General features: G+C 37.1%; 2 protein-coding genes across 4 annotated transcripts; one reads left to right on the top strand and one right to left on the bottom strand.

The window, feature by feature from the left end:
* Nucleotide 1: 1 nt before the first annotated feature.
* Nucleotides 2–13,348, bottom strand: LOC137727803 (protein FORGETTER 1). Of its 2 annotated transcripts, none has more exons than XM_068466627.2 (32): nt 12,724–13,348; nt 11,501–11,566; nt 11,147–11,320; nt 10,936–11,066; nt 10,302–10,378; nt 9,342–9,523; nt 9,137–9,214; nt 8,673–8,805; nt 8,506–8,566; nt 7,861–7,942; nt 7,608–7,736; nt 7,344–7,487; nt 7,166–7,265; nt 6,957–7,082; nt 6,540–6,610; nt 6,300–6,472; nt 6,082–6,175; nt 4,585–4,682; nt 4,374–4,509; nt 4,141–4,247; nt 3,508–3,603; nt 3,295–3,382; nt 3,085–3,196; nt 2,765–2,876; nt 2,554–2,677; nt 2,405–2,482; nt 2,197–2,315; nt 1,717–1,770; nt 1,526–1,628; nt 1,009–1,137; nt 673–784; nt 2–425 (listed from the first exon to the last, which is right to left on the bottom strand). In XM_068466627.2, the coding sequence occupies exons 1-32, from the start codon at nt 13,159–13,161 to the stop codon at nt 394–396; spliced, it is 3,759 nt and encodes a 1,252-aa protein (XP_068322728.2). In that variant the 5' UTR covers nt 13,162–13,348; the 3' UTR covers nt 2–393. The 2 variants fall into 2 exon arrangements, with proteins under 2 accessions (XP_068322728.2, XP_068322727.2); XM_068466626.2 differs by having other exon boundaries at nt 6,957–7,088; nt 12,724–13,312.
* A 4,610-nt stretch (nt 13,349–17,958) lies between these two features.
* Nucleotides 17,959–23,351, top strand: LOC137727958 (E3 ubiquitin-protein ligase RGLG4). 2 transcript variants are annotated; one of them, XM_088678556.1, is made up of 11 exons: nt 17,959–18,522; nt 21,170–21,254; nt 21,364–21,504; nt 21,607–21,720; nt 21,804–21,901; nt 21,993–22,072; nt 22,257–22,362; nt 22,453–22,580; nt 22,670–22,793; nt 22,918–22,974; nt 23,057–23,351. In XM_088678556.1, the coding sequence occupies exons 1-11, from the start codon at nt 18,289–18,291 to the stop codon at nt 23,141–23,143; spliced, it is 1,254 nt and encodes a 417-aa protein (XP_088534682.1). In that variant the 5' UTR covers nt 17,959–18,288; the 3' UTR covers nt 23,144–23,351. The 2 variants fall into 2 exon arrangements, with proteins under 2 accessions (XP_088534682.1, XP_088534683.1); XM_088678557.1 differs by having other exon boundaries at nt 18,087–18,522; nt 21,828–21,901.
* Nucleotides 23,352–23,435: the final 84 nt, after the last annotated feature.

The following is a 23,435-nucleotide window of genomic DNA, read 5'->3' as shown; positions in this document are numbered from 1 at the left end:
GTTGAACAAAAAGGGGAATTTTCTATTTCCTCTACCATTTGAATTAACTGTATGATAGTTATACAAATTGATTGCGGCAAAACTAATGACCAAGAGAGCCGACTAAATCTAACCTCCAATGCCGTAAAACGTCGTCGGTGATATACAAAATAAATAGGGCAAAAAAAAAAAAAAAAAAAACAGATTAGCAATGGAGGTCGAGAAACAAATAAAATCAAAATCAATGACTGCACGGGTCATTACGATGTGCAGAAAAATCATCTTCGCTTTTTCTATTTCTTGGGTATTTGGCTTCTGCCTTCGTTCTGGAACTATTCATGTGCTTCCAAGATTATCACGGCGTAGAGTAGCATAGCAACTTGGCAAAATTTACAACCAGACTACTGCGTCATCTCAGTCGTCAATTTCTTGAACCCATGCAAAATCTGAAACATAATCAGAGCATCCTCGGTCAAGTAAACTTCTAAAGGGAACGAACGAGTTCATGAACTTCATATCCTTAGCCATTTATGAGTTTCACTTGCATAAGAACTAGGCTAAGTTAGCTAGGCACCTCAAGAAGGTAAATGCTTATCGTTAAAAGAGTTTGAATTGGAGTGGCTTTGACATTTTTTACCGGCCAAGGGCGCTAAGCAGAGGAAAAATGAAAATTAACAAGAGAAATGGAGAGACCTTGAAGTACGGATTCCACTGCTGCATTTGGGACAGAGAGACCAACGATTCTGCGGTTATCTGTCGTGGTTTCTATACGCACAACACGTAGTCGCTTGTGGCTTTGCCGTTGCTGGAGAAATTGTCACACGAGTTATCAGTAGTTAGAGATGCATATTTGCACTTTTACTAAATATAAATTATTCAGGAACAATTAAGTGCAAACACTGGCACTTGGTAAAAGAGCATTTCAAGGTTGTCCACAAATCACAATGAAGAAAAGGCAGTCTGTAATTTGTTAAATTTACGTCGCTGAGATCACCGGGGCACATTAACTAGCAGATGAAAACAAGTTACCTGCTTCGAAAGAGCCTTCTCAATAGTGCCCCAGACGGGAAGAATTAGGCCACCTAATACATTTACTTCCTGCAGTCTTCTGCCAACAGTACAGAAGTTGCCAAGCTTACAATTGCGTCCATGCATGCACTGCAAGTAATGGTGAAGTCACAAGATTATCACAATCAGCAAATGAGATGTATAAACACCTAAGGAATTTTCAACTAGTCGGTTGAGTTGCTGTTTGACACGGAAACAATATCCAAGTCTTCAAGAAAGAAAGAATGAGCCAGACATGCGGTGCATGGTTAATCAAAGGTCAAAATGGCCATGAAGGTAAACATATGATACACGATGATTTGATAAATGAGTGCCTTTTTTTCCATTTTGATTGAATAAATAGTCGATTTGAATACATAAGAAATACAGATTTTCAGCATCACATTATACATAATATCAACAAAGTCATTTAATAACAGTAAAGTAACTATTTGCACCAAAAATAATGCAGCAATTTTGAAAGTTTATCAATATCTACCTGTTTGGACGAAACTTCATATTCATCTTCCCAGCCATGACGAGCCTTCTCTAATGTTGATGTTTTTCTGTATTTGCTTTTTAGCTCCGACAGAGGCATTTCTCTGGATAGGGGAAAAGCAGTAGGTGAAAGTGAAATATATTTATTTTAGAACAAAGATGAATGAAGCACATAAAGCATAAATTTGGTACCTTACTGACTCTCCCACCGCAGGACGGACTATCTTGTACAATCCGGAAGTAGAACTGAAACATATTTAGGGTAAAACAATGAAACCAGAAAATGAAGTAGAAAGATACACGAATTGAAGCACAAGAACTATGAAGGGAAAGTACATATAATAATGCTGAAGAAAAACTCAGAAGAAAAATAATATTAATAATAAATTAATAACAGAACGAACGAGGATCCTCTCCGGATCCTCAAATCGTGTCCATTTATCGTACATCGTGCAGCCAGTTTTCGTCAAGTACTGTTTATGTTTAATTTTAAATAAAAAATATTTAAAATAATTTCTGACTGCATGATGTACGATGAACGAACACGATTTGAGGATCTGGAGAGGATCCTCATTCTAATAGAACATATACAACTTCACTTGAGCAAAAATCGGCAGAACAATACATGTTTCAAACCAAAAAAATATGTATAACAAACTTCAGATGCAGTACCTCTCAAAGGCTAATATGACATGACGTCTTCCCAACCATTCCCTCCTAGATTCATAGAACCCATCATTGGCAGAACCAAGTCCATCCTTTTGTTTCTCCTCAAGCATGGCACTCGCAGACTACGAAAGATAAACATAGTTTAGTATGTGAATTGGCATAGACATAGTAATAAGCCAACACTCAACTAGTCACTTGAAAACAAAAGTACCTCCCACGTGACCCCACGATCCAGGGTAAATGTAAAAAGCACTGTCGAAGCTCCAGACATTTGATCTACATAAACAGTCTGCAACAAATTGGAAGTCAATATAAATATAAAATGTAAATCAAACAAGCGACAATTAAGCAATGCTTGACCTTTGGAGTTCCTTGTAGCTCTATAACATTAGCTTTCATATCAACAATCCCAGAGTCCAGATTCCCTTCAATGCGTGCATTATGGACAATATGATCCAAAATGCTAACAAAACACTCAAACAGCCTGTGTATTATAATGATATCAGCTTATGAAACCCAACTTTAACTACTATAAGTAAACTATATTTTAATTGACATGTCAATCACAGACCTATTCTGTATATCAGGCGGTACTCCTAAAATCCGATTGAGGAAACGTCCAACATCATGCATATCTGATTCAATTATACGGCCAACGAGCCTGCCATGATCTTTCCCATGAGCTACATTATATATAAGAAGAATAAGTCACCACCAAGAAAATAAAATATAGTTAAAAGCAAATTCTCTGTGACATTCTATTACGGAAAATAAAAATTTTAAATCAATTAACCGTACTAACACTACATAATTTAGAACATGTAGGGAATAAAATGGAGCCATTAAATATTCTATCCAGCATAGTATGGCACAATAGTTCAAAACTATTACCATCCCTAACTATTCCTACAAGAACAAGAGCAGCTTTAGCCTTCTCAACAAAATCTTGGATTGTTTCCGGTTTTTCTGATGAACATCCTAGCGGCACAACAGGCAGAGAATCCTGAAAATTGACTTCTAGTTATTTTTCATCACAATTTAATTTTTACTTGTATTCATACATTATGGAGAGATTATTTTTCAGAAGAAGTTCATACAAACCTGCTCCATGATTCCTCTATACATCAACATCAAGGCCTTCTTTCCATAAGCACTATCGTAGTTATAGGCACTCAATGATAGCCCTGCCCTGCATTACATCAAACCAAATAATGAGACAAGCAAATCACTCACGGAATGGAGAATAAAATTACAATACACGTTCTTATACCACAACAATAACTACCAAAACTACATAGATGAAATTCAAGTAACCTGCGGTCACCCTGTGTTAGTGCTCCAAGAGATTCTAATCTCTTTGCTACGATGGATGCAAATCGACGCTCTCCACCAAGGTTAGTAAAGATAAGCCTGCAAAAGAAATAAAGGATGAAACCAGTTCATCAACTGGAAAAAAAAACTAACCATGCATGATTCTCATATCTGTAATAGCGTGCATTTAATAACTAATTAGTAATCACACTGATCAGAAAACGACAAACAAATAAATAGTAAATTTTCTTATGTAATCTCAATTTTATTGAGTATGAGACAAAACTCATTTGGTTGTAAAGCCGGCCCTTTAGTTGGATTGACCAAAGATTCAACCAAAACCTATCATATATCAGATAGGAGATCCATTAATTAAGGATATTTGGTTTCACTAAAAAACTAATAAAGGATATCAGGATCTGATTCCTTCAACTAGTCACTCTGATACATCAACATGTACTGGCACAGTGGACAATCCCTTGCTTCTAACAGTAAAAGGTAGCTAGGTCACAACTTTTCTAGAAGTCATTTCCAAATTAAAGGTCAAGAGAAAACTAGTCAACACTAATTTAGCAACCAGCATAACACTGGTGAGCGAAATAAAAGAAACAATTTTTACATGTAGTGCCTATCTACCTGTATTCAGGAGCAGAGGCTTGATTTGACCGGTGAGTTCTTCCAAACTGTTGAATCGCTCGATCAGCACTCCAAGGAAGTTCCAGAGTAAGATGTACCCTTCGTCTCTGTTGTTAAATTTTAGAATGCTTGTAATTAGATGAGGGAGAGGTGATGAAAAGATACTATCCAGTTTCACTCTGCTGTAAGCCAGCAACTGTTGAGAAGATAAGTTCTAGAAAATATAGGCATACCTGATTTGTAGCTCTTCTATCTGCCTGCAAAGACACGCCAGCAGATCCAGCTTCAGAAATGATGGCAACCAACTTCTTGCCGTCCATGAAAAGCTGCTTCTCATGCATGTTTACCATCTCCATGGAAATTTCCTTCCTAAACCAAAATACAGTTTAGCCAATTTAAAAATGACTTAAAATAAGTAAGAGTGAAAAAAATACCATAACTCACGTGTTCCGTGCCTGATAGGTAACGCCTTTTCCACCAGATGCCCTCACAAGCATACCTCGCCTTCCAGTCATTTCTGCTACTTTATCAGGGCCTCCAAGCTGACACCCACCCCAAAAGAAATAAGAAAAAAAATTCTGCTCAATAAACAGATAAAGTTGAGGTAGTCTGTAGAGTGTTGTAGAGTATGAACATTAGTTTAGAATCTGGAATGAAGCAGACAGTCTTGGCAAAGTGACTCTCAGATGGGATCATGTTAGAGCTTTGTAAACGGAACAAGACTGATTGTCAAGTATAGACTGAAAATGGAAATAAACAAGCTACCTTCGATCAATGGCCTCTTTTGCCTACCATCTTTTTTTTATGGTAGGACCCTTTAACCACCTATTTTAAGTCTTTGAATTAAGAGTTACATGCATATACATTGTCATGCCTGCTCATGCTGGCCGGAATGTTATCATATCAAGTGTAAGATACCTACATAGTATTGTTATAAACAATTAAATATGCAGAATGGAAATTAGCATTTCCTTTGAATCAGTGTGACACAAGCAACCCAGTTTGAATAACAGGACCAGTACTTACAAAAAGAATGGTACAAATCAGTGTGAACAAGACCAAACAGGTAAATCCAATCAGGGGTTCTCTATTATGGAGCAAGTTTAATGACCTATAAGCACCATTAGTAAAGGAAACATACAAGCCCTTGAGATTAGAACGGATACATTTATTATTTTTTCATTATGATGCTTATGAAGAGTATGCTTAATCCAGTAGGACTTTGAATGAGCTCAAGGATATTGTTTCACCTATCTATTTCCTAACGTGGTCAACCATTGAGGATTTCTTAAAAAGCAGGATCCAATTTTTGAGCCTTAAAAAGACTCGGAGGTTAGAAAAAATAAACCTATCACAAGTAGAGAACTGGATTTAATTCTGAGTACCCTCTCCATTATGCCTACATAACTTATGTCACTGTTATGAAGTCTGAAGAATAAGATACTCTTCATGCCTCAGTTGACAGAATCATCCCCTTCTCTCTTTGCAGTGGTAAGAAATCTGTACTGGAAAAGATAGCTCATTTCTTTGATATCCTTTATGATATCAATGTCTAGGCAACATTATGCCACAGACATACACCATAGATATACAATAAAAGATGGCTGTTTTACTCTACATAAATTTATGACCAAAACCTTCCCTTCCATAAGTGTGGTCAAACTTATGGAAAAGACTTGTTTAGTTTGGACTTTGGACCTAACTCTTAAGGATTTCAGAATCTAACACTTCTACAAAATGAAGATAGAATTAGACTACAACATGGCATAACAGCCTACAATATCTAACAAATTATAGGCAAGGCTGTTCCAGTTAGATTTTAGGGAAAAAGAGAACAAGCATGGAGGCTCTACGAAGGTGGATGCAATTTAACAATGAACATGTGATTTAGTATTTTCAAAATTACATGAGACAGAGGGAGAGAAAGAACATCACCACTACCTGATCAATGATATCATCCAAAGGATTGTTTGGAAGATCCAAAGAACGAACGATCTCCAATATGTTTAACTTACGAGCCAAAGCTTCTTCATACCTGAAAGGTTATGAAAATGTCATTGATGTGGTTATAAAGTTATAAATAAGACATCAACATGTCATGAAAAATTAAGTTATTACATATGAAACTTTGTGGGGAAAAAGAATCAAATTAAACTAACCTCTTCGTAAGAACAGCTATATACTCTTGTCTTCTTTTCAAAAATTCATCTGTTTTTTCCTTGCATGAATGGCATGACCAGTCTACTGACACTTCATCTGTCACAGGTGGGATAAGACATGCAGCATGGACCAGTTGCCCACAACAGGAACAATGAAGCAGTTTCTTTCTTTCCTGCAGCATCTCATGGATAAGTAACATATTGCAAGAACAACCATCTTAACATGCCAAATGGAATTACCTCCTCAGATTGGCAAATTTCACAAATTTGAAACTCATCATCAGATTCAGTAGATTCCTGAGCAGAATCAGCTGCATTAATCAAAGCAATCTTGGGAATAAGGAAAGGTACTTGAGTAGTTGCATCATTTTTCAACTACATAAAATACAATCCGCTATAATTGATGTGCCCTAAAAGGAAAAGATTCTAAATAAAAATATATGAGCAGTTAAGCTGAATGCTTCAGTAGGTGCACTCTGCATACTGGCTAAAAGTGATGCACCAATAAGAACCATAGAAGTATTTCCTTCAAGGTGACAATGAGAATCCAAACAAAACATGCTTGCAAACTTATTCTGAAGTACAGCAAGATACCAAAGACAACTAATATTGGCCCAAATTCAAGCATTAGAGAGAAGCCAATTTCTAGGAACTGACTTTCAGATTCTTCATCGCTTTCATCATCACTTGCAGGTTTCCATTTTGCAACTTTCCTCACTCTCCCTTTCATTGAAACACCAGGAGTTGCTGAGTGCCTCTTCCGCTGCAGCTCCTTCACACTATCTTCTCCTATTATAACTCTAGAAAGTAAATTGGTAGTTACATTAAAATAAATGATTGCAAACAATAGTAAATCGCATATATACCTTCGAGAGGTTCAGGCTTTTCAGGCAAGGGATAATTTTCCTCAACAAATTTCAGTAAAAGTTCTCGAGGTCCGGAAATAAAATCATCAAGTTCAAGACCCTGCTTAAGCAACGAACACAAAACTAAATAATGCACAAATCAAAAGCCAAGTACAACAAAAATAACCAATTCACTCACATATTTGGTCACAGCTTCCTCAGTTCGCGCCTCTCCAGTACTCTGAAGGCCAATAACCACACACTTGCCATCCATCAATGCTTGTTTAGCTAGTCTTACTGCAGCCGGCACCTTAGCTGACATGCACATGTGTCTAAAGAAACGCTGCAAGATATGCACAAAAGCATAATAAAAAAGTTATTAAAAAAAACTGAAAGCATATTGTGAAAAGTTTAGAAAAATCTAATTTTAAAACAACAAACATCCAGGAACCTAGACTAATACCTGATGGCTGGCCCAATATAATCGCCACACTTGACTAGAAACAGGCTTTTCATTAGCAAGAAATTCAGATGCAGTTAGTATATCCTGTCGCAGTTCTGTCCAAAATTCTGCTGCTTTTCCGTACATGTCCTAAGAAGACAACAAAGTAACATAAAAGAATAATAAACTGTGCTTATAATTTAAATTTCAAGTAATCAGAGAGAAAATTTTCCCCCTCAACATCGGAGCCACAAATAAGACATGTATTGTATACCATCATTTCAGCTTCTAGCGGTGCTTCAACAACTTCAAACTCTGCCCCTTTGTAGCTAAGAGTACGGCATACATACATCCCCCTGAAATATCAAAACACGCATTTTTACATCATAACAATGATGGCATTATGATAAGGGCGTTGAGGACTGGCATTTTGTAGGGCCCATCCATAATGAATTTCAACAATCTAACCGTCTATCTTTCATGTCTTTCCCCAAAAAGATCATGTCTACCAAAAATCACTCAAATTCAAACCATATGACCATTGGATTAAATGGCAGTCATTTTAACAGTGTTTCTTTGTAGAACCACATTCGTACATTTTCTTCACTACAAATGAGTGTCTTAATGATTTTGGACTTGTCTAATTTTTTGCAAGGATGATCTATGAATGGTGAATTGACATATAGATGGTTCAGATCGTTGAAAAAAGTTATGGAGTGGGCCCTAATAAAGTGTGTCAAAAAGGTGTGTTCCCGATCCTGACCCATATACATTCCAGCTGAGATAAACACTACGTGATCCATATATGATTTAAGAGCTGGAATGTAAGTCACAGAATTGAGTCCCCAATTTAGATCCTTATTACATCGCTTTTGCCCCTAATGTATATTTTACAAGTAATTATTCTCAGCGTTGTTACCTTGCTTTCATATCCATGGCAACAAGTTCGAGTGCTCCAACGCCTCCTTTCTCAAGAGCACCTACACACGCTGTGCTGTTAGAAAAAATGTTCTCCTTTCTATAAGAAGTGAGTAAAAGTTTTTAAATAAGACAAACAAATGTATGGGTATTCAGTGAAAAACCCACCTAGAAATTCACGGAAATCAGAAAAAGATGTTCCAGGGCCCCAAAGACCAAGGCGTACCATGTAACCCAAATTTCGTGGTTCGGATGCACCAGTTGCTGAACAATAAATAACACGAGCTTCAGGAAGCTTAGCCTGTGACAATACAAAGAAAAACATTATGGGTTAATAACTTAATGCTATTCTGGCCCTTTTACAGCAAAGGTATATTTATTATTGTACAGAGGAACCATAGGTATTGCAGTCAGGCACATAATGTGTCAGAAGAGGAGTTGTATCAGATTTTACAAAGTAAAATACAAGATGCAGATTCTGCAAACTCAAATATCTTAAATATGCCTATTAAATTACCCAAAATGAAATCCTTGATCTAAACTTTGAAAAGTAACTATAAATAAAGAACAGAAGGCTATAGATAAAGAACAGAAGGCAATATATGTGCTTTCAAAAATCTGATAGGACAAACCTGAATTTCAAGAACTGCTTCACCAGTACGTGTTGGCTGACTTCCAGATTCAGGCACCAGATTTTTGGCCTTGTGGCACTACAATGAAGCCATGGACCTTTAGCATGAAAAGCAGAACATATTGACACCATGGAATATTTCATTCCATCAATTAAACCATATGTTAAAAATCTTCAGAAAACCATTTAAAACAAAAATATACTACCTCATCAAATACGACAAGACCATTAAATCCCGGTCCACACCACTGCACAAGCTGCCCCATACGTGAACGACCTTTCTCAGAGGATGCAATGAGGCTGCTGTATGTCAGAAAAACAACGCCCTCCTTGACGCCAACAGACTTAGAATCAAGTTTGGAATAAGGCAGCTTGTTCAAGGCGTGTACTGCAAACAAGATTATATCTATTGTGATATTGTTCAGAATCATAGTCTCCCATAATGGAAGAAAGGCTCAATTCCAATTGGAGATTTTTTTTTAAATTCAAAAAATCAGCAACCTGCAGCTAAACCTAAGCAGAGTCCTGATGCCCTACGCTATCTGAGAATTTAATCTGTTTTGAACTGTCTTCCTGTTCTATTTTTGGCACATGTTGTCATCTCATGCCACAACCCTTTACCAAACAATGTAATATAATAAGCACATCCAAACGCATGCCAAATCACAGAGTTTTAGAAAAGGTAACGATCCTTCACATTTTGAATAAATGCAATCAAGTATCCTTTTCTAGAATAAGGGAAATCCAGGACTTAAAGCATAGTTTGAGTAGCATTCTATTGAATTACTCACACCACTTACTTACCACTGACCCACAACTTTGGGCCAAATGCATCTGTACCATTTTTCCCTAGCAGTTCTAAGCTTCTTTCCACTATTAAATCATCCTCACATAATTTTCAAATGTCATTAAGCTTGAATCAAATTATGACACCGCAAAACAAAACCATTAACACAGCAACACACCGTGCAATAACTACATGTACTACACAGATGAGGAAGAAGTTTATATATGCAATTTTACATGAATGATTTTCACAATTTGTCCCGGTATACGAAATTGTACTTCTAAATACACAAATAGAATTAGACCAAGCACGTTTAAAAAAGTGTGCGCGCACACACACACACACACACACACAAGAAAACTAGACCGAGCACATTTACCTTCAATGCAAGTTGCACCTACATCATCTAAGTCTCTTCTCGCATCAAACTTCAAGTCTGAACCAACAGAAACCCACCTGTTTTAGAATCAATGCAGAGAGGAGAAAGCATTAAACAAAGAGTTGAAAAGCATAGTTCTGGCCTTGAAAATATTCAGTATTGCAATTCCAACCAACAAAACAAACGCCAGTTACGAAGTGCTTTTTACCAATATTAACGTAAAGAAAAATACTGAAACTCCAACACGTGAGATTGTTTGATAAAGAAACCCATGTGTTTGAAATTTTTATCCGGTCACAAGGAGCAAAACTTAGTACAAACAGGCCATGTTTTAATGTGGTACCTCTTTTTTTTCTTTTTTTTGTCACTGAACAGACACTAACTAATATGATATCTTTTTCGGACATTGTGCATTTACTTCTGCTGCTAGTGTTTTAACTTCCCATGTGTAATATGTATTAAGATGACATTTCTATAACTCCAATTGATGGGAGCTTAAAATAAGGCCACAGAGATTATTTTTTCCATATCATCCTTTTCGATCCCCCGCCGGGGGGGGGTGGTGGGTCACTGTTTTATCCTTTTATGCAAACGACTCTTAAAATCCGCCCACAAACTGCAACCAAAAACTTACACTGCTTTCCTCATCCCACGGTGCCAATTCTCCCATATTAACCCTGCTATTGTTCGACCTTTCCCCACACCAGCTCCATCCCCAACGAAGAATCCTGCCCTCTCACCACTTGGAAGATGTTGCAGGTGTCTCTGTCAAGGAAGCAAACACAACTTTACAATGGAGCAGACAATTTACAAGTAATAAAGCATCGCGAGAATAGGACAGCAACCTGACAAGCATAGACCAATGTCTCAATCTGTAAACATGACAAAGCCTTTAAATTTTCCAAATCATCCTTGATTTTCAGATCATAAGTGGGCTCAGGTGGCTGCACAGCAGCCAAGGACGATGTTTCCACAACAGGATCTGGATGGGAAGGGCCAATGGATAGTTTTGGAGGGCGCTACATAAAAGTAACATAAAATGTATCTGAGATGCCGGTTCAAGTGGTTTAAATAAAAGTCAAGACACTGACATTGTCAAAAAGAAAGAAAACTCCAAGATAGAACTTGTAACCATGAGGCCTCAGCAATTATGAACATAAATCACATCGTACTTGTTAATGGCAAACAAAAACACTCACATAGTCTGTAAATGTTTCTCCTGCCATGCCACCTTCATCCTCTTCTCGCTCTACTTCGATGGCGACCTGACATGTTTGATGCAGCCAGGAAAGTATAAGCCTACATGTATCTGATAATATCATTTCAAAAGATAACATTCCATAAGAGTGCTCATTTTTTAACTTCGTAGAATAAACAAAGCCACGACCAGAAACATGAATTTGCTTTGCGGACTTAAGATAGATGCTGCTCACTGACAGATATTTTCATAAATGGACTCCAAGGAGTGCAGCACCATAATGCTACTTTAGTGATCCTATATAAAACATAATCGGTCCAAAAGATATGCAGCTTTTGGTGATTACAATTAACCTTTGGTCAGTTCTGAAAATAAGTTATACTTTACTGGAAACAGAAATGGATTTTATATTTGAGTCCCTAGGCTTTGCCAGTTTGAATGATGCACAGTATCTCTGAACTGAAATAAATCTTCTTTAATTTAAGTGACCTGGTGGAAGTTTCACACCCCCTCCCCCCCAACCCCACCCAAAAAGTTTCCCTTTCATGCGGTTAAATTACTTTAAACTCCAATGGAAACCAAATATGTAGGAAAGGCAGAGGCTTTGAACACATAAGTGGACGGTTAAAAATTGTTAGTGATCAAACAGTCAGTCACACCAAAACCGGAATCAAAGTATTACAAACAAGAACACCATCCCCAAATAAAAGTCCCCTAGTTGAAACCTCCAATATATAGGGATCATTTGGAACTTTTAAATGACTAAAAGCGTTTTTAAAGAAAATGTTAAAAGGGTTCCAAAACAACTTGACGTGCTTCTTGCAAGAAGCACCAAAAAGCACATAAGTGTTCTTCCAAGATTCACTTGCACTTTTACTAAGGATTGGTTCCAATAACATTTTCACTAAACGCGCTTTCAGCGTTTTTAAAAGCAATTCCAGACGAGTCCATACTAGCTAGAAACTGAAATATTCATCGTAGGAAGTAATGGAACTACACAAAAGTGAAACTTTCTAACATACATTATTCGGAGACTCCGAGTCTCTCGCAAAAAATAATCCACAGTATTCACCCCTAAGTCCTAAGCCTTTTACTTGTTCTAACTACCAAGAAACCATATCTATTAAGGTTTATGTTAACAAAGCAAAATACTTCTAGCACTCATAGTGCATTTGCAATTCATACTTCCACATTCCAGAAAATTCTCAGCAACCAAACACTTACCTCATTGACCTCCTCGGGTGGAGGAGGCAGGGGCAGACGGGGCGGGAAGAACTGCTGGAGCTTCGAGACATCAACAGCCAGGTCAACTTGGCACTGAGGACACCGGAACCTCGCGAGGCCATGAGGCACGTTAAGGATGGCCTTGCAATTAGCGCAGGGAAGCTGGATCTTCGAAGGATCAACGCCGTGAGGCGCAACATGGGGCGGCGGGGGTGGCAGCGGAGGCGGAGCGCGGGCCTGGGCATAAGCCTGGGCTCGGGTCATCAGCTCGGGCGGCAACATTTGGGGCAATTGGCAGGCGTCGCAGGCGAATTCGGTGACCCCTGCGTCCAAAGTCAGGATCTTGCCGCAGCCAGCGCAGCGGACCTGCACTCCGGCTGGGGTTCCGGCGGTCTGCGATTGCAGTGGGACTGGCGGAGGTTGATGCTGCTGCATCATGGTGGATCAGTATCGCCGCCCCCCTCCTCCTCCCTTTGCTCTCAAACGGCTCAATTGTTTGGGGAATGGTTTGGATTTGATTGAGATAGAGAGGTTAAGGCGCGAAGAGAGGGTTTGGGAGTCTTGGGGTTTCCCACTTTTGTCCTGTGTTGCGTTTTTGCCCCGGTGGACTGTGATTTAAGAGATCGTGACGTTTGAGATTTCGCTCAATCTCGCGTATTAGCTCAGCCTGGCACGTGCACAATGCACGTGACCTTCTCCATTTTCTATTTCCTTTTACCAAGCACCATGGTTCGAGTTCTAGCACTGATGAATCGCACGATGACGATAAAGGAATGGCTGAAATGCCTACATGAATCTTTTTGGCCCCTATAAAGGTGGACTGTCATGACGAAGATAATAGCTAGTGTTAAGTATTAGGTTTATTGTTTGGCTTCTCTTGTTAAAAATTGTAAATATTACCACACATACTCATAATTTAGAGTTAGGGTACAATGTTGATATGGGATTTATGCTGGAATTAAATTGTCAAAGCTCCAGTCATCTTCATTGCATAAAAGGTTTGATTCATTCATTTGCATATGCATGTCAAGCTTATTTTTTTTCAGTTTCTTTTGTTTAGTGTAGTTGTCTAGTCATAAATTCATTCTGCTATCCAGCCGTCTAGGCACGTGAATTAAGATAGCCCACATGGGGCATCTGACACATTTTTCCGTGCATCAATTTCTCACCCTTGATCTGAAAAAGGTTTCTTTGGCTTGTGACACGTGTCTTCTTGTACCTTTTGTTTGAAACATCCATCTTTCAATTAAAAGGGTTTTCAAGGTTTCATTTGTCTCTTGGCTAGGTTATTGATAGTTCAAGAAAAATGGTGCATTTAGCTTAAAGCTACCTCTTAAGTTTCAAAACTGAAACTCTAGCCACAAAACCATCTCATGCACAAATGTCCAATCATTGCATATTAGGATTGCATTGTATTCATGATTTTGCATTAAGTTCTAGGTCTAATCTTCAAGGTTTCATATCTTTCTTAGACTAAGCATTTGGATTCATGTTAGGTTATTCTTCAACTATTTGACTGGAGAACTTGACTAGTCGTTGAATCCTCATTTCATGAGCACATCATTTCATTGATCATGTTGATATCGGTGCCACAAGGTGAAGATCTCAGAAGGAGCTGCCACTTCGTGAAGACCGAAGGAGTTCATCTCGTGTAAAGTAAGGTTGCACAAAGGTAAAGCTACTCCATATATAAGGATATAGGAATTGAGCTTGTGTGGTCTTTATATGAACTTTGTTTACACTAGTAGATTGCACTTAGTGGAGAGTCCCCAGTTTTTTAACCCAGAGGTGGGTTTTTCCAGCCAAAAACTTGATTGTGTTCAATACTTTGCAAAGTTACCCTTATATCCAAATAATCATTGTTAGATATAAACTTTGTAGAGTGTGCTAGTATTGACACTTTGTTAACTAAGTAAACTTAACTTAAGAACCAAGGCTAAAACAATAACTGGAGATCACTTGTCTTGCTTTAGCAATATCGGTTTACTTGGTTTATATGCTTGTGGCTATCTAACAACATGTAATCAGTTGACTAGTTCATCTAACTAGTCAGTACAGTTGGTTTCAAAGTTTTTATTGTAGGGTAATCCACCTGGTACTAATTTCAAATGGTCCTATTTTAAACAAAAGAATTTAAGACTTTGAAACTCTAGATGAAATGGACTTTCTACTAACAAGAGATTAAGTCAACATAACTTTAATGGTTAGACTCTTTGCCCTTTATGTAATAAAGGCAAGGTTCTAAAAGACGTTAGACATTAGTGGAGAGGCGGGTTGGGGCCTAGCACCTAGGCGGCTAGATGGGAGCCTAGGCGGGCACCTAAGCAGACTAGGCAGATTTAAGTAAATCTATTATATTTTCTGTAAATAAGTATCTACTTATACTTAAAATATATATAATTTCATCATAAATTACAAAATAGAATGACATATATATTATGAAGTATTGGAACATATTGAAAACATAGGGAACAAGGATATAATGTGTGTTCATTTAAGTATGCAACAAGTATGTTACAATTTATTGTAAAAAATAAAATGTAAAATGAAGGTTATCTATTTTCTGTATAAGTGAGTCGCGACCTAAGCGGGTCTGGGTGGGCTAGGCGAGTGCCTAGGCGGTCTACGCAGGCACCTCAGCAGGTCTAGACACTCTTTCTTAATTTTCAAATACCTAGAGATAAAGATGATATTTCTGATCTTAGTAAAATTCTTATTTTGTGTTGGCAAATGTCAAATGCCAGGAACAACTTTGTTTTTAGAAAAATTAAACCCGATCCGACTCGTTATGTAATGACGGCTGCTACAGCTGGTAAGGATCTTGAAACAGAAACATATCAAACGAAAAATGTTGTTAACACGTCAGATGGATACCTCATGTAGAAGGTTTTTATAAACTCAACTTTAATAGTTTAGTGGAGGGCAATTCAGCTGCAGAATTTTATCACTAGGAATCATCAAAGGCACTTTTCTCTTGCTGGCTCTCGTCATCTAGTAGCCTAACACTATCACTATGGTGGAAACGCTGACTTTTCGGGATGCTTTGAGTTTAGCCAACCCACATCATATCATGAAATTTATAGTGGAAGGAGACTCGAAGATTGTTATTGATAGCTTTTATGGAAAGTGTACAACTTCGTGGAGAATTAAAACCATTTTTGAGGACATAAAATGGCTTGCTTCCTTGCTCAGTTCGGTAGAGTGGAACCACGTCTTTAGGAAAGCAAATTTTACAGCATATGTCGTTACTTTCCTTGAGCATATTTGTAATAATCTATATCTATGGGTTGGGTGTGTTCCTCCCAAAGCTAAAAAGGCTCTTTTATATGGCTCTCGAGACCTTAGGTGTTAATGAGGTTTCTCTTTAAATTAATTGCACTTTTTCTATAAAAAAAAAAATATATATATATATATGACCTCGTGTGGAAGTGAATTAAAAATTATTGAAAACGTTTTTAGAAATTTTTTTTTTTTTGTTTCAACTTAAAGTGCATCATACAAAAAACATCAGTTATGTGCTTCTTGCAAGAGTCACTTTTAAGTGTGTTTTTCTTCAATATTCACATGCATTTTAACGAAAGATTGATTTCAAAAATATTTTCACTAAAAACACCTTCATCTATTTTAAAAGCATTTCTAAACGAGTCTGATATTATTCATTCTTCTTTCTCTCATTTACGTTTCCTATATCTAAAGAACAAAACTAAATACAAAAAATAAAATGATTATCAAACAAGTCAAAAGAATCTCGACTTCGACTTCCTCATTCCCATTTACAAAGAAAAACAAAAAGTTAATTCTTTAAAATAAAATAGTTAAGAAGGTTTGAGATTGTCCCTTTAGAATCGTTGTACAATGAGACTCTGCGATTTCACTAGAACAATGGATGAAATCTTGTATGACGCATTCCTTTAACTTCATTTTTTTTTTATAGGAACTAGATCCTCTCCTGAGCTGCTCATCCGGGCCGTTCAAACTTGATCTAACGACTGCAATTATTATAACTTTTAAAGGAGACCCCTGTTTGCAGCCGTTGAATCAAATTTGAACGGTCCGAATGAGCTGCTCAGGAGGATCTTCATCCTGAGCTCAGGAGAGAATCTAGTTCCTTTTTTATATGACCAACGAAGGAGAATATTGTAAGAGACACTAATTGGAATTTCCCAAAAGTATTTGGATAAGAATATGAAAAGGCAAAATGGATGTTGGAGCATCTAAGCTAACAACATGCGTATCAGTAACGGTTCAATTTTCCTTCGTGTCATATGTTTTATCATTTATAAATTATTGTAAATTATTCCACTTCTTGTAAGTAAAAGTTATTTCTCGTTCTATAACAATGTAACTCCATTTTATTTTCCAAATATCATAATTCAAATTGTTGCTCTTTATCATCATATAAATATTATTTATAGAAATTTCATTTAATATTGAAATCGTTTAATCATTCATATGTGTCGAACAAATAGACAACTATAGTAACAATATTCTCATTACTAACCGTCAATTTGGTTTTTTTTTTTTTATTTTAATATTTCATATGAATGATTAATGGTCTCCAAATCGAAAGAAATTTTATACAAAAGATCTTCAAACTATGACATTTATACAGTGAAATAATATCATTTCGTTGTGTCAAAAGGCATGACACCTTATATGTAAAAAGCCAAACAGTTTCATAGTTGCTAAATGATTTAGCCCACTGAATACTCCTGAAAAAAAAAAACATGTGTGAAGTGCAAATTTGAATTAAAAAAAAATTCTATATATATATATATATAATTGTAGTCATTTTATTTCTATCTTTCTATATATAACCGAAGAATGAAAAAGATTTTTCAAGAGTCTCGAGAGTTTCTCATTCAATCATTTTCCTTCTTCTTGTTGCTGGATATCTCGTCGTACACATCTTTTATTTGTTTCTCGAGCCTATAGTGAGTTACATATATATTAAAAAAAAATTCTACATATGCATAACTTAATTAAGTACAAATTTTAAAAATATCCAACTTACTTTCTGTTATGGAGAATAGTGTATCTTTTTATCTACCTTCTTTTTTTCCTTGTTAAAAACTTCATTTCTTTAATACATACTGTCTTTTATATTCTTCTATATCTACCGTTCATTAGACAATATTGCATTACAAAATTAATTTTTATGTTAAATTTTGTACTCATAAATATACCACAAAAGAAGAAAACCGTTTTAAACAACAAAAAAAGAGTTTTACGCGTGAAGATGTTGTATTTTAATTTTGCACAGCATCCTCAAAATCTCATAACGCCACGGGTGGGGTGTGACGGTCACCTACCGTTCTTTTACGAGGGAACTCTTTATTCCTCCTCAAAAAGTCTTCTGCTTTGTTCGTAGGCAGCAACAAACTAAAGCATATATTCCTAACCTCACTTCCCTGACACTTCTTCCTTTTCTTCTTCTGAATCCAAAGCAGACGGAGTCCATAGTTTTTCACTCTCGCCACCCTATCTAAATCTCTCTCTTGTCCTCTGTTTTCTCTCATATTTACCGGCCTTGCGTTGAACAACAAAGGAGGAGTAGATGTTGCCATGGGGAACCTCTTGTCACTTTTCAAGAGCAAGCAGAACAGCCATCGGGTTTCTAGAGGTATCTCCGGTGGCACCGCCGGCAGAAACCACGGCGTCACTGGTAGAACGCCGTCGTATGATCCCGGGATGTTCAGGAAACCGAACATAAATGATACGAGTGCTAGCAAAGCAAAGAGTGGTACGGAGAAGCATAAGTACGCTTATATCCCTGATAACTTCACATCCCTTCAACAGGTTTCTCTCTCCTCTCTCTAACAAATTAATTATTTTTACAATTTTGTCTGAAATTAAGCAGAAAACATATGAAAATTTTTCGTTAATTTCACATACAAATTGGGGAATATGTTAACTCTATGGGAATCTCTGTTTTAATCGGAGGATTGTCTATCTCCTTTTTAATTATCATAGGTTTGGTTTGGTTTTGTTTTGGATTGGATTTTTTTTTTTTTTGGGTCTTCTCCCCTGACTATCCTTTGGAATTGTCCAAAATTCTACGGTTACTATTCACTTTTCAACGGAAAATTTTCAAATAATTGAATAAACAGTGGTCAGCAATAATGGCGCGGACTCGACTTCTTAATAAACAAAAAAAATATAGGAGTTCTTGGGTTCGATGCTCCAAACGGATGTGTCTGCTTAACTGTGAATAGGGTTAAATTCTACATAAATTCTCCAAATCCGAAATAAGTGGATAACCGTAGCTTGCCTCAAATTGTCTCTCTTTAAAAAAAAAAAAAAAAAAATCTCTAGTCAAAATTAACCAATAATTTCTCTCCTCAGTTTGTTTCTCAAAACTTTGAAATATACGACTTGGGGTTAAGAGAATCATTCTCTTATCCAATATTCTCAAATTGATTATAAGAATGCACCAAAGCATGCACACTGCTTTCACCAACTAATCAAGTTCAACATATGCCATTTTTTTATTAGTTGATTTCAAGTCAAAGGCAGAGCCATGAAGGATCATGATGGTTGGTTTCACACCCATCCTGACTTACTTTTTTTTTTTTTTTTTTTTTTTTACGCGAAAAAGTTTATTGTTATGGTTATGATTTTCGTAGGCTCGGAGTCCCATTATGGTATTTTTACTTTAATTTCCTTCTTTAGGCTTGATTTGAGGTTAGTTGCTCTTATGTTGTGAGCTTTGAGGAGGACTGAGGTCTGGAGATCAGTGGAAGGATAGAGGAAGAAAGTCATAGAGGTTTGGGTTTAGGCTTAAGGAAGGGGATGAAGAGGACGACACTATATTAAATCCAAACGATGGTGGTCGATTGCTGATCACAAGGTAGACTAATTTTTGTAAAATCAAGCTTTTCAGATTAAAGACTTTTGAATCCGTTCTAGACTAAAATCCTGGTTCCGCCTTTACTTCAAATGATGGCCCGAGAACAGTTTCCATGATAATTCGTTACATATTAAGAGTCGGGTTTAGACTAAAATTGAGAGTAGGATTAGCACTAAACACTGAAAACTAGTTGATTAGCTCCATTGCCTACACCATTTTAGGGTGGTTGGACTTGGACCCATCTAGAGCAATTCAAATGACTAAGATCCAAACCAGTCGATAATCTCAAAGACATGATAGCATTATTGAAAGTTTCTTATCTCAACATGACTTGGAATATGTTATTGGATGAGCTTAAAGCGTTCCCTTTTTTGTGTTGATATAATATTGGCACTTATTTTAAACATAAGTAACAACATGGGCTCTACTAAAATAATAATAATATTTTTATTTTATGGTTTCCTTATCAAATAGCAGGACCTACTGCTATTATTGGTCATAGCTTTCATCCCGTCAATTTAATTGAACACGTAAATTAATAACACCACAATATATTAGTACCATGTAAAATTGTAAATGGATATCCACTCTTTTAGTTTAGTCTCAGTCCTCCCCCGTATTGACTTGGATAGTATTTTTAACTGCTTTTTAGTCATATCCAATTCGAAACCATCACAAAAATACATTATTGAGGGGATTTTTTTTTCTCACCGCACTCAAGTAATGGTGATGTTCAACATCCTCAAATAATAGTGATGCTCACCACCTTATTTATAATTATTAGATGAGTTTAAATTTTGAGATCTGAGCAATGAATAGACACAAATCTTAAAATTTAAATTGATCAAAATGCGACAAACAAGATAATGAGTATTGCACCACTTGAGGATGCTGAGCCAAAATATACCCTTATTTGAGTGGTTAATTTCTATTTATTTATTAATCATGGGCCAAGCAACTATCATGATTGTCAATTATTAATCATGCATGTTGCACACATCCTTCTTTCTTTATATAAAAAGGATTTTGCATTAGTGACGTGTCAACGCGTGTCTTTGAAAGCATCACTCTATTTTTAATGGCACATTGGAAGATTGGCCAATGGGCAATGCTAGCACACAGAATACAAGCAAGGCGAGTGCGACTCGCTTTTACTTGCTTGTCCCACAACCCTACTGTTTATTCTTTTAAGTATGATTATTAAAGTAAGGTTGTGAAACACGAGGGGTTTTACGGAAGTGATTTCTGCATACCCATTTTCTTTCTCTGCACAGTCTTGTGTATCTAAAATCATTTGATTGGATAAGTAAACGAGAATCAATAGACAAAATTAAACAATAGTAAGCAAATAAATGTATAGAGTCATTTCCCAATTAGTCTCAATCATCACCGAGTAAATTTGTCGAATCTCCAGTTAATATACAATGATGCGTGTATCTGTCTTGTTGCATGATGTGTAACAGCCGATGATACTCGGCTCATCACTTCACATGTTTTGGAACAACTCACAGTAACTCTGAACAGAAATTTGAAAGAAAAAAAAAATATGAACGTCTCCTTTAACATTGCAGAAAATCAATTGCTTCCTTTTTTCAGGTTACAGATGCCTTGAGAAAAGAAGGCTTGGAGTCATCTAATCTCATCGTCGGAATTGACTTCACCAAGAGCAACGAATGGACAGGTTAGCGGACGAAAATAAAAACTGCACTGCTGTTCGTATACATAGACTTAGATGCATTTTGTGTTTGGACATCTTTGAAGCTGATGATTTGTTGTTGTTGTTACTGCAGGCAAAGTTTCATTCAGAAACCGGAGCCTGCACGCCATCGGCGATGAACCTAATCCATATGAGAAGGCTATCTCCATAATTGGAAAAACTTTAGCTCCATTTGATGAAGACAACCTCATTCCTTGTTTCGGCTTTGGTGATGGTAGGGGCCTTAATCCCTCCAAAGTTTGAAGCGCTGGACCTTTTTTGTTTCGTTTCGTGTTTTGATCATTGGATTGACTTTACCTCCCTCCTCACTTTTTAGCTACCACTCATGATGAAGAGGTGTTTAGCTTTCACAATGATCATTCGCCCTGCCATGGTTTCGAAGAAGTCTTGGCCTGCTACAAAAGAATAGTTCCAAATTTGCGACTTTCGGGTTGGCGTAATCTTATATCTTGTGTTTTTCACGTATTATAGTTTGGAGTATCAGAGATTTATAGACATATGTTGTGTTTTAAGGGCCAACATCTTATGGACCTGTAGTTGAAGCTGCAATGGATATTGTGGAGAAAAGTGGAGGGCAATACCATGTTTTAGTTATCATTGCAGATGGCCAGGTTTAATATCTGATGCGCTCTCTCTCTCTCTCTCTCTCTCTCTCTCTCTCTATCTCTCTCACAACTAAGTACGAGTTTCTTAATTGTAAAGGTCACCAGAAGTATCGATACTAGCGACAATGAATTGAGTCCACAGGAGCAGAAGACGATCGGATCAATTGCAGATGCAAGGTAGAACCTGCAACTTTCATTTCCTTTGTTTTAAGTATGTCTATGCCATGCAGTTGTCATGGCTAAACCTAAGCAAATCTTGAAAGGTGCTAAATGTGTCGATTTACCAGGCACTGAGTGCATTATTACAGCAGGAATATTGAGTTGAACCTAAAAGATTTACTTTGAAAACTTATGTGAGCAGTTTCTATCCGCTCTCGATTGTTCTTGTTGGAGTCGGGGATGGTCCTTGGGAAGACATGAGGAAGTTCGATGACAAGCTCCCTTCACGCGAATTTGATAATTTTCAGGTATGATAAGCTATATAGCACTAAGTTTATTGCCAATGGAGAGATTTTAAGCAGACATTAATCCTCTAACTAGTTTATTTTCGTTTATAGTTCGTTAACTTTACCGAAATTATGTCTAAACACACAACTTCATCCGAGAAAGAAAGTGCATTTGCTCTGGCTGCCCTCATGGAAATCCCAATCCAGTATAAGGCTGCTGTTGAATTCGGTATACTCGGGTATGGTTAGCATAAACACCATTTTGATTGGATTAGACTCTAGCATGCTTAAGCTTACTAATATAAGTTTTATTGTACCTGGAAAAAAGACGTACGACAGGGAAAAAGAAGAAAATCGTTCCACGCCCTCCACCAGTTCCTTACACCCATCGTGCACCAACTCGTGAACCAAGTGGTCTTCCAGCGCCTGCAGGGGATGAACGAAGCGAGATGGTATAGTTTTTTTTGTTTTGTAATTTCTACAATTGCTATATATAGATGGCCGAAGCGAAATGTATTTGAGCTTCTTACAAATTCAGATAACTGATATACTTTCTTCGTTTCAATTTGAATGCAGCTCTGTCCAATCTGCCTAACTAATGGAAAGGACATTGCCTTTGGTTGCGGACACATGGTGAGCTGCATTTGCAGAACCCCTTCTCTCTGTTCTTTCCTGTCTTGCATGCCAATTGCCATTAACAATTATTTCGTTGCAGTCGTGCAGAGACTGTGCACCGAGATTGTCGGACTGTCCAATTTGCCGCCAGCCAATTCGCAGCCGTCTCAGGGTTTTCACCGGATAACCGCACAAAGGGATTCGTGTGTATATCAGATTGTGCATATAGCTTTTAGAGATTGTCTGCCTTCTGTCCGTGACACCCGGGTATCGAATTGCGCCAGATTGTACAGTCCTGCTTTCTAAATCTAATGTGTACTTCTGCTCCTCTTTCTAATCATCTGTAAGATGTTTGGTTGCTTAAAATCACTAGAACTTGTGAGTTGTGCTTCTTCTGTCAGCATTCGCCAATTAGCGAGAACTTCGATGGAGTTCTAATTTGTTCAATTTGCAAAAAGAATCAAGTTAGTACGAAAATG

The sequence above is a fragment of the Pyrus communis genome, chromosome 10 (genome assembly GCF_041283825.1).
Source record: "Pyrus communis isolate YQ-2024b chromosome 10, ASM4128382v1, whole genome shotgun sequence".
Classification (NCBI taxonomy): Eukaryota; Viridiplantae; Streptophyta; class Magnoliopsida; order Rosales; family Rosaceae; genus Pyrus; species Pyrus communis.
Note: the sequence above shows the minus strand (reverse complement) of the source record. Positions and strands in the feature narration are given on the sequence as shown.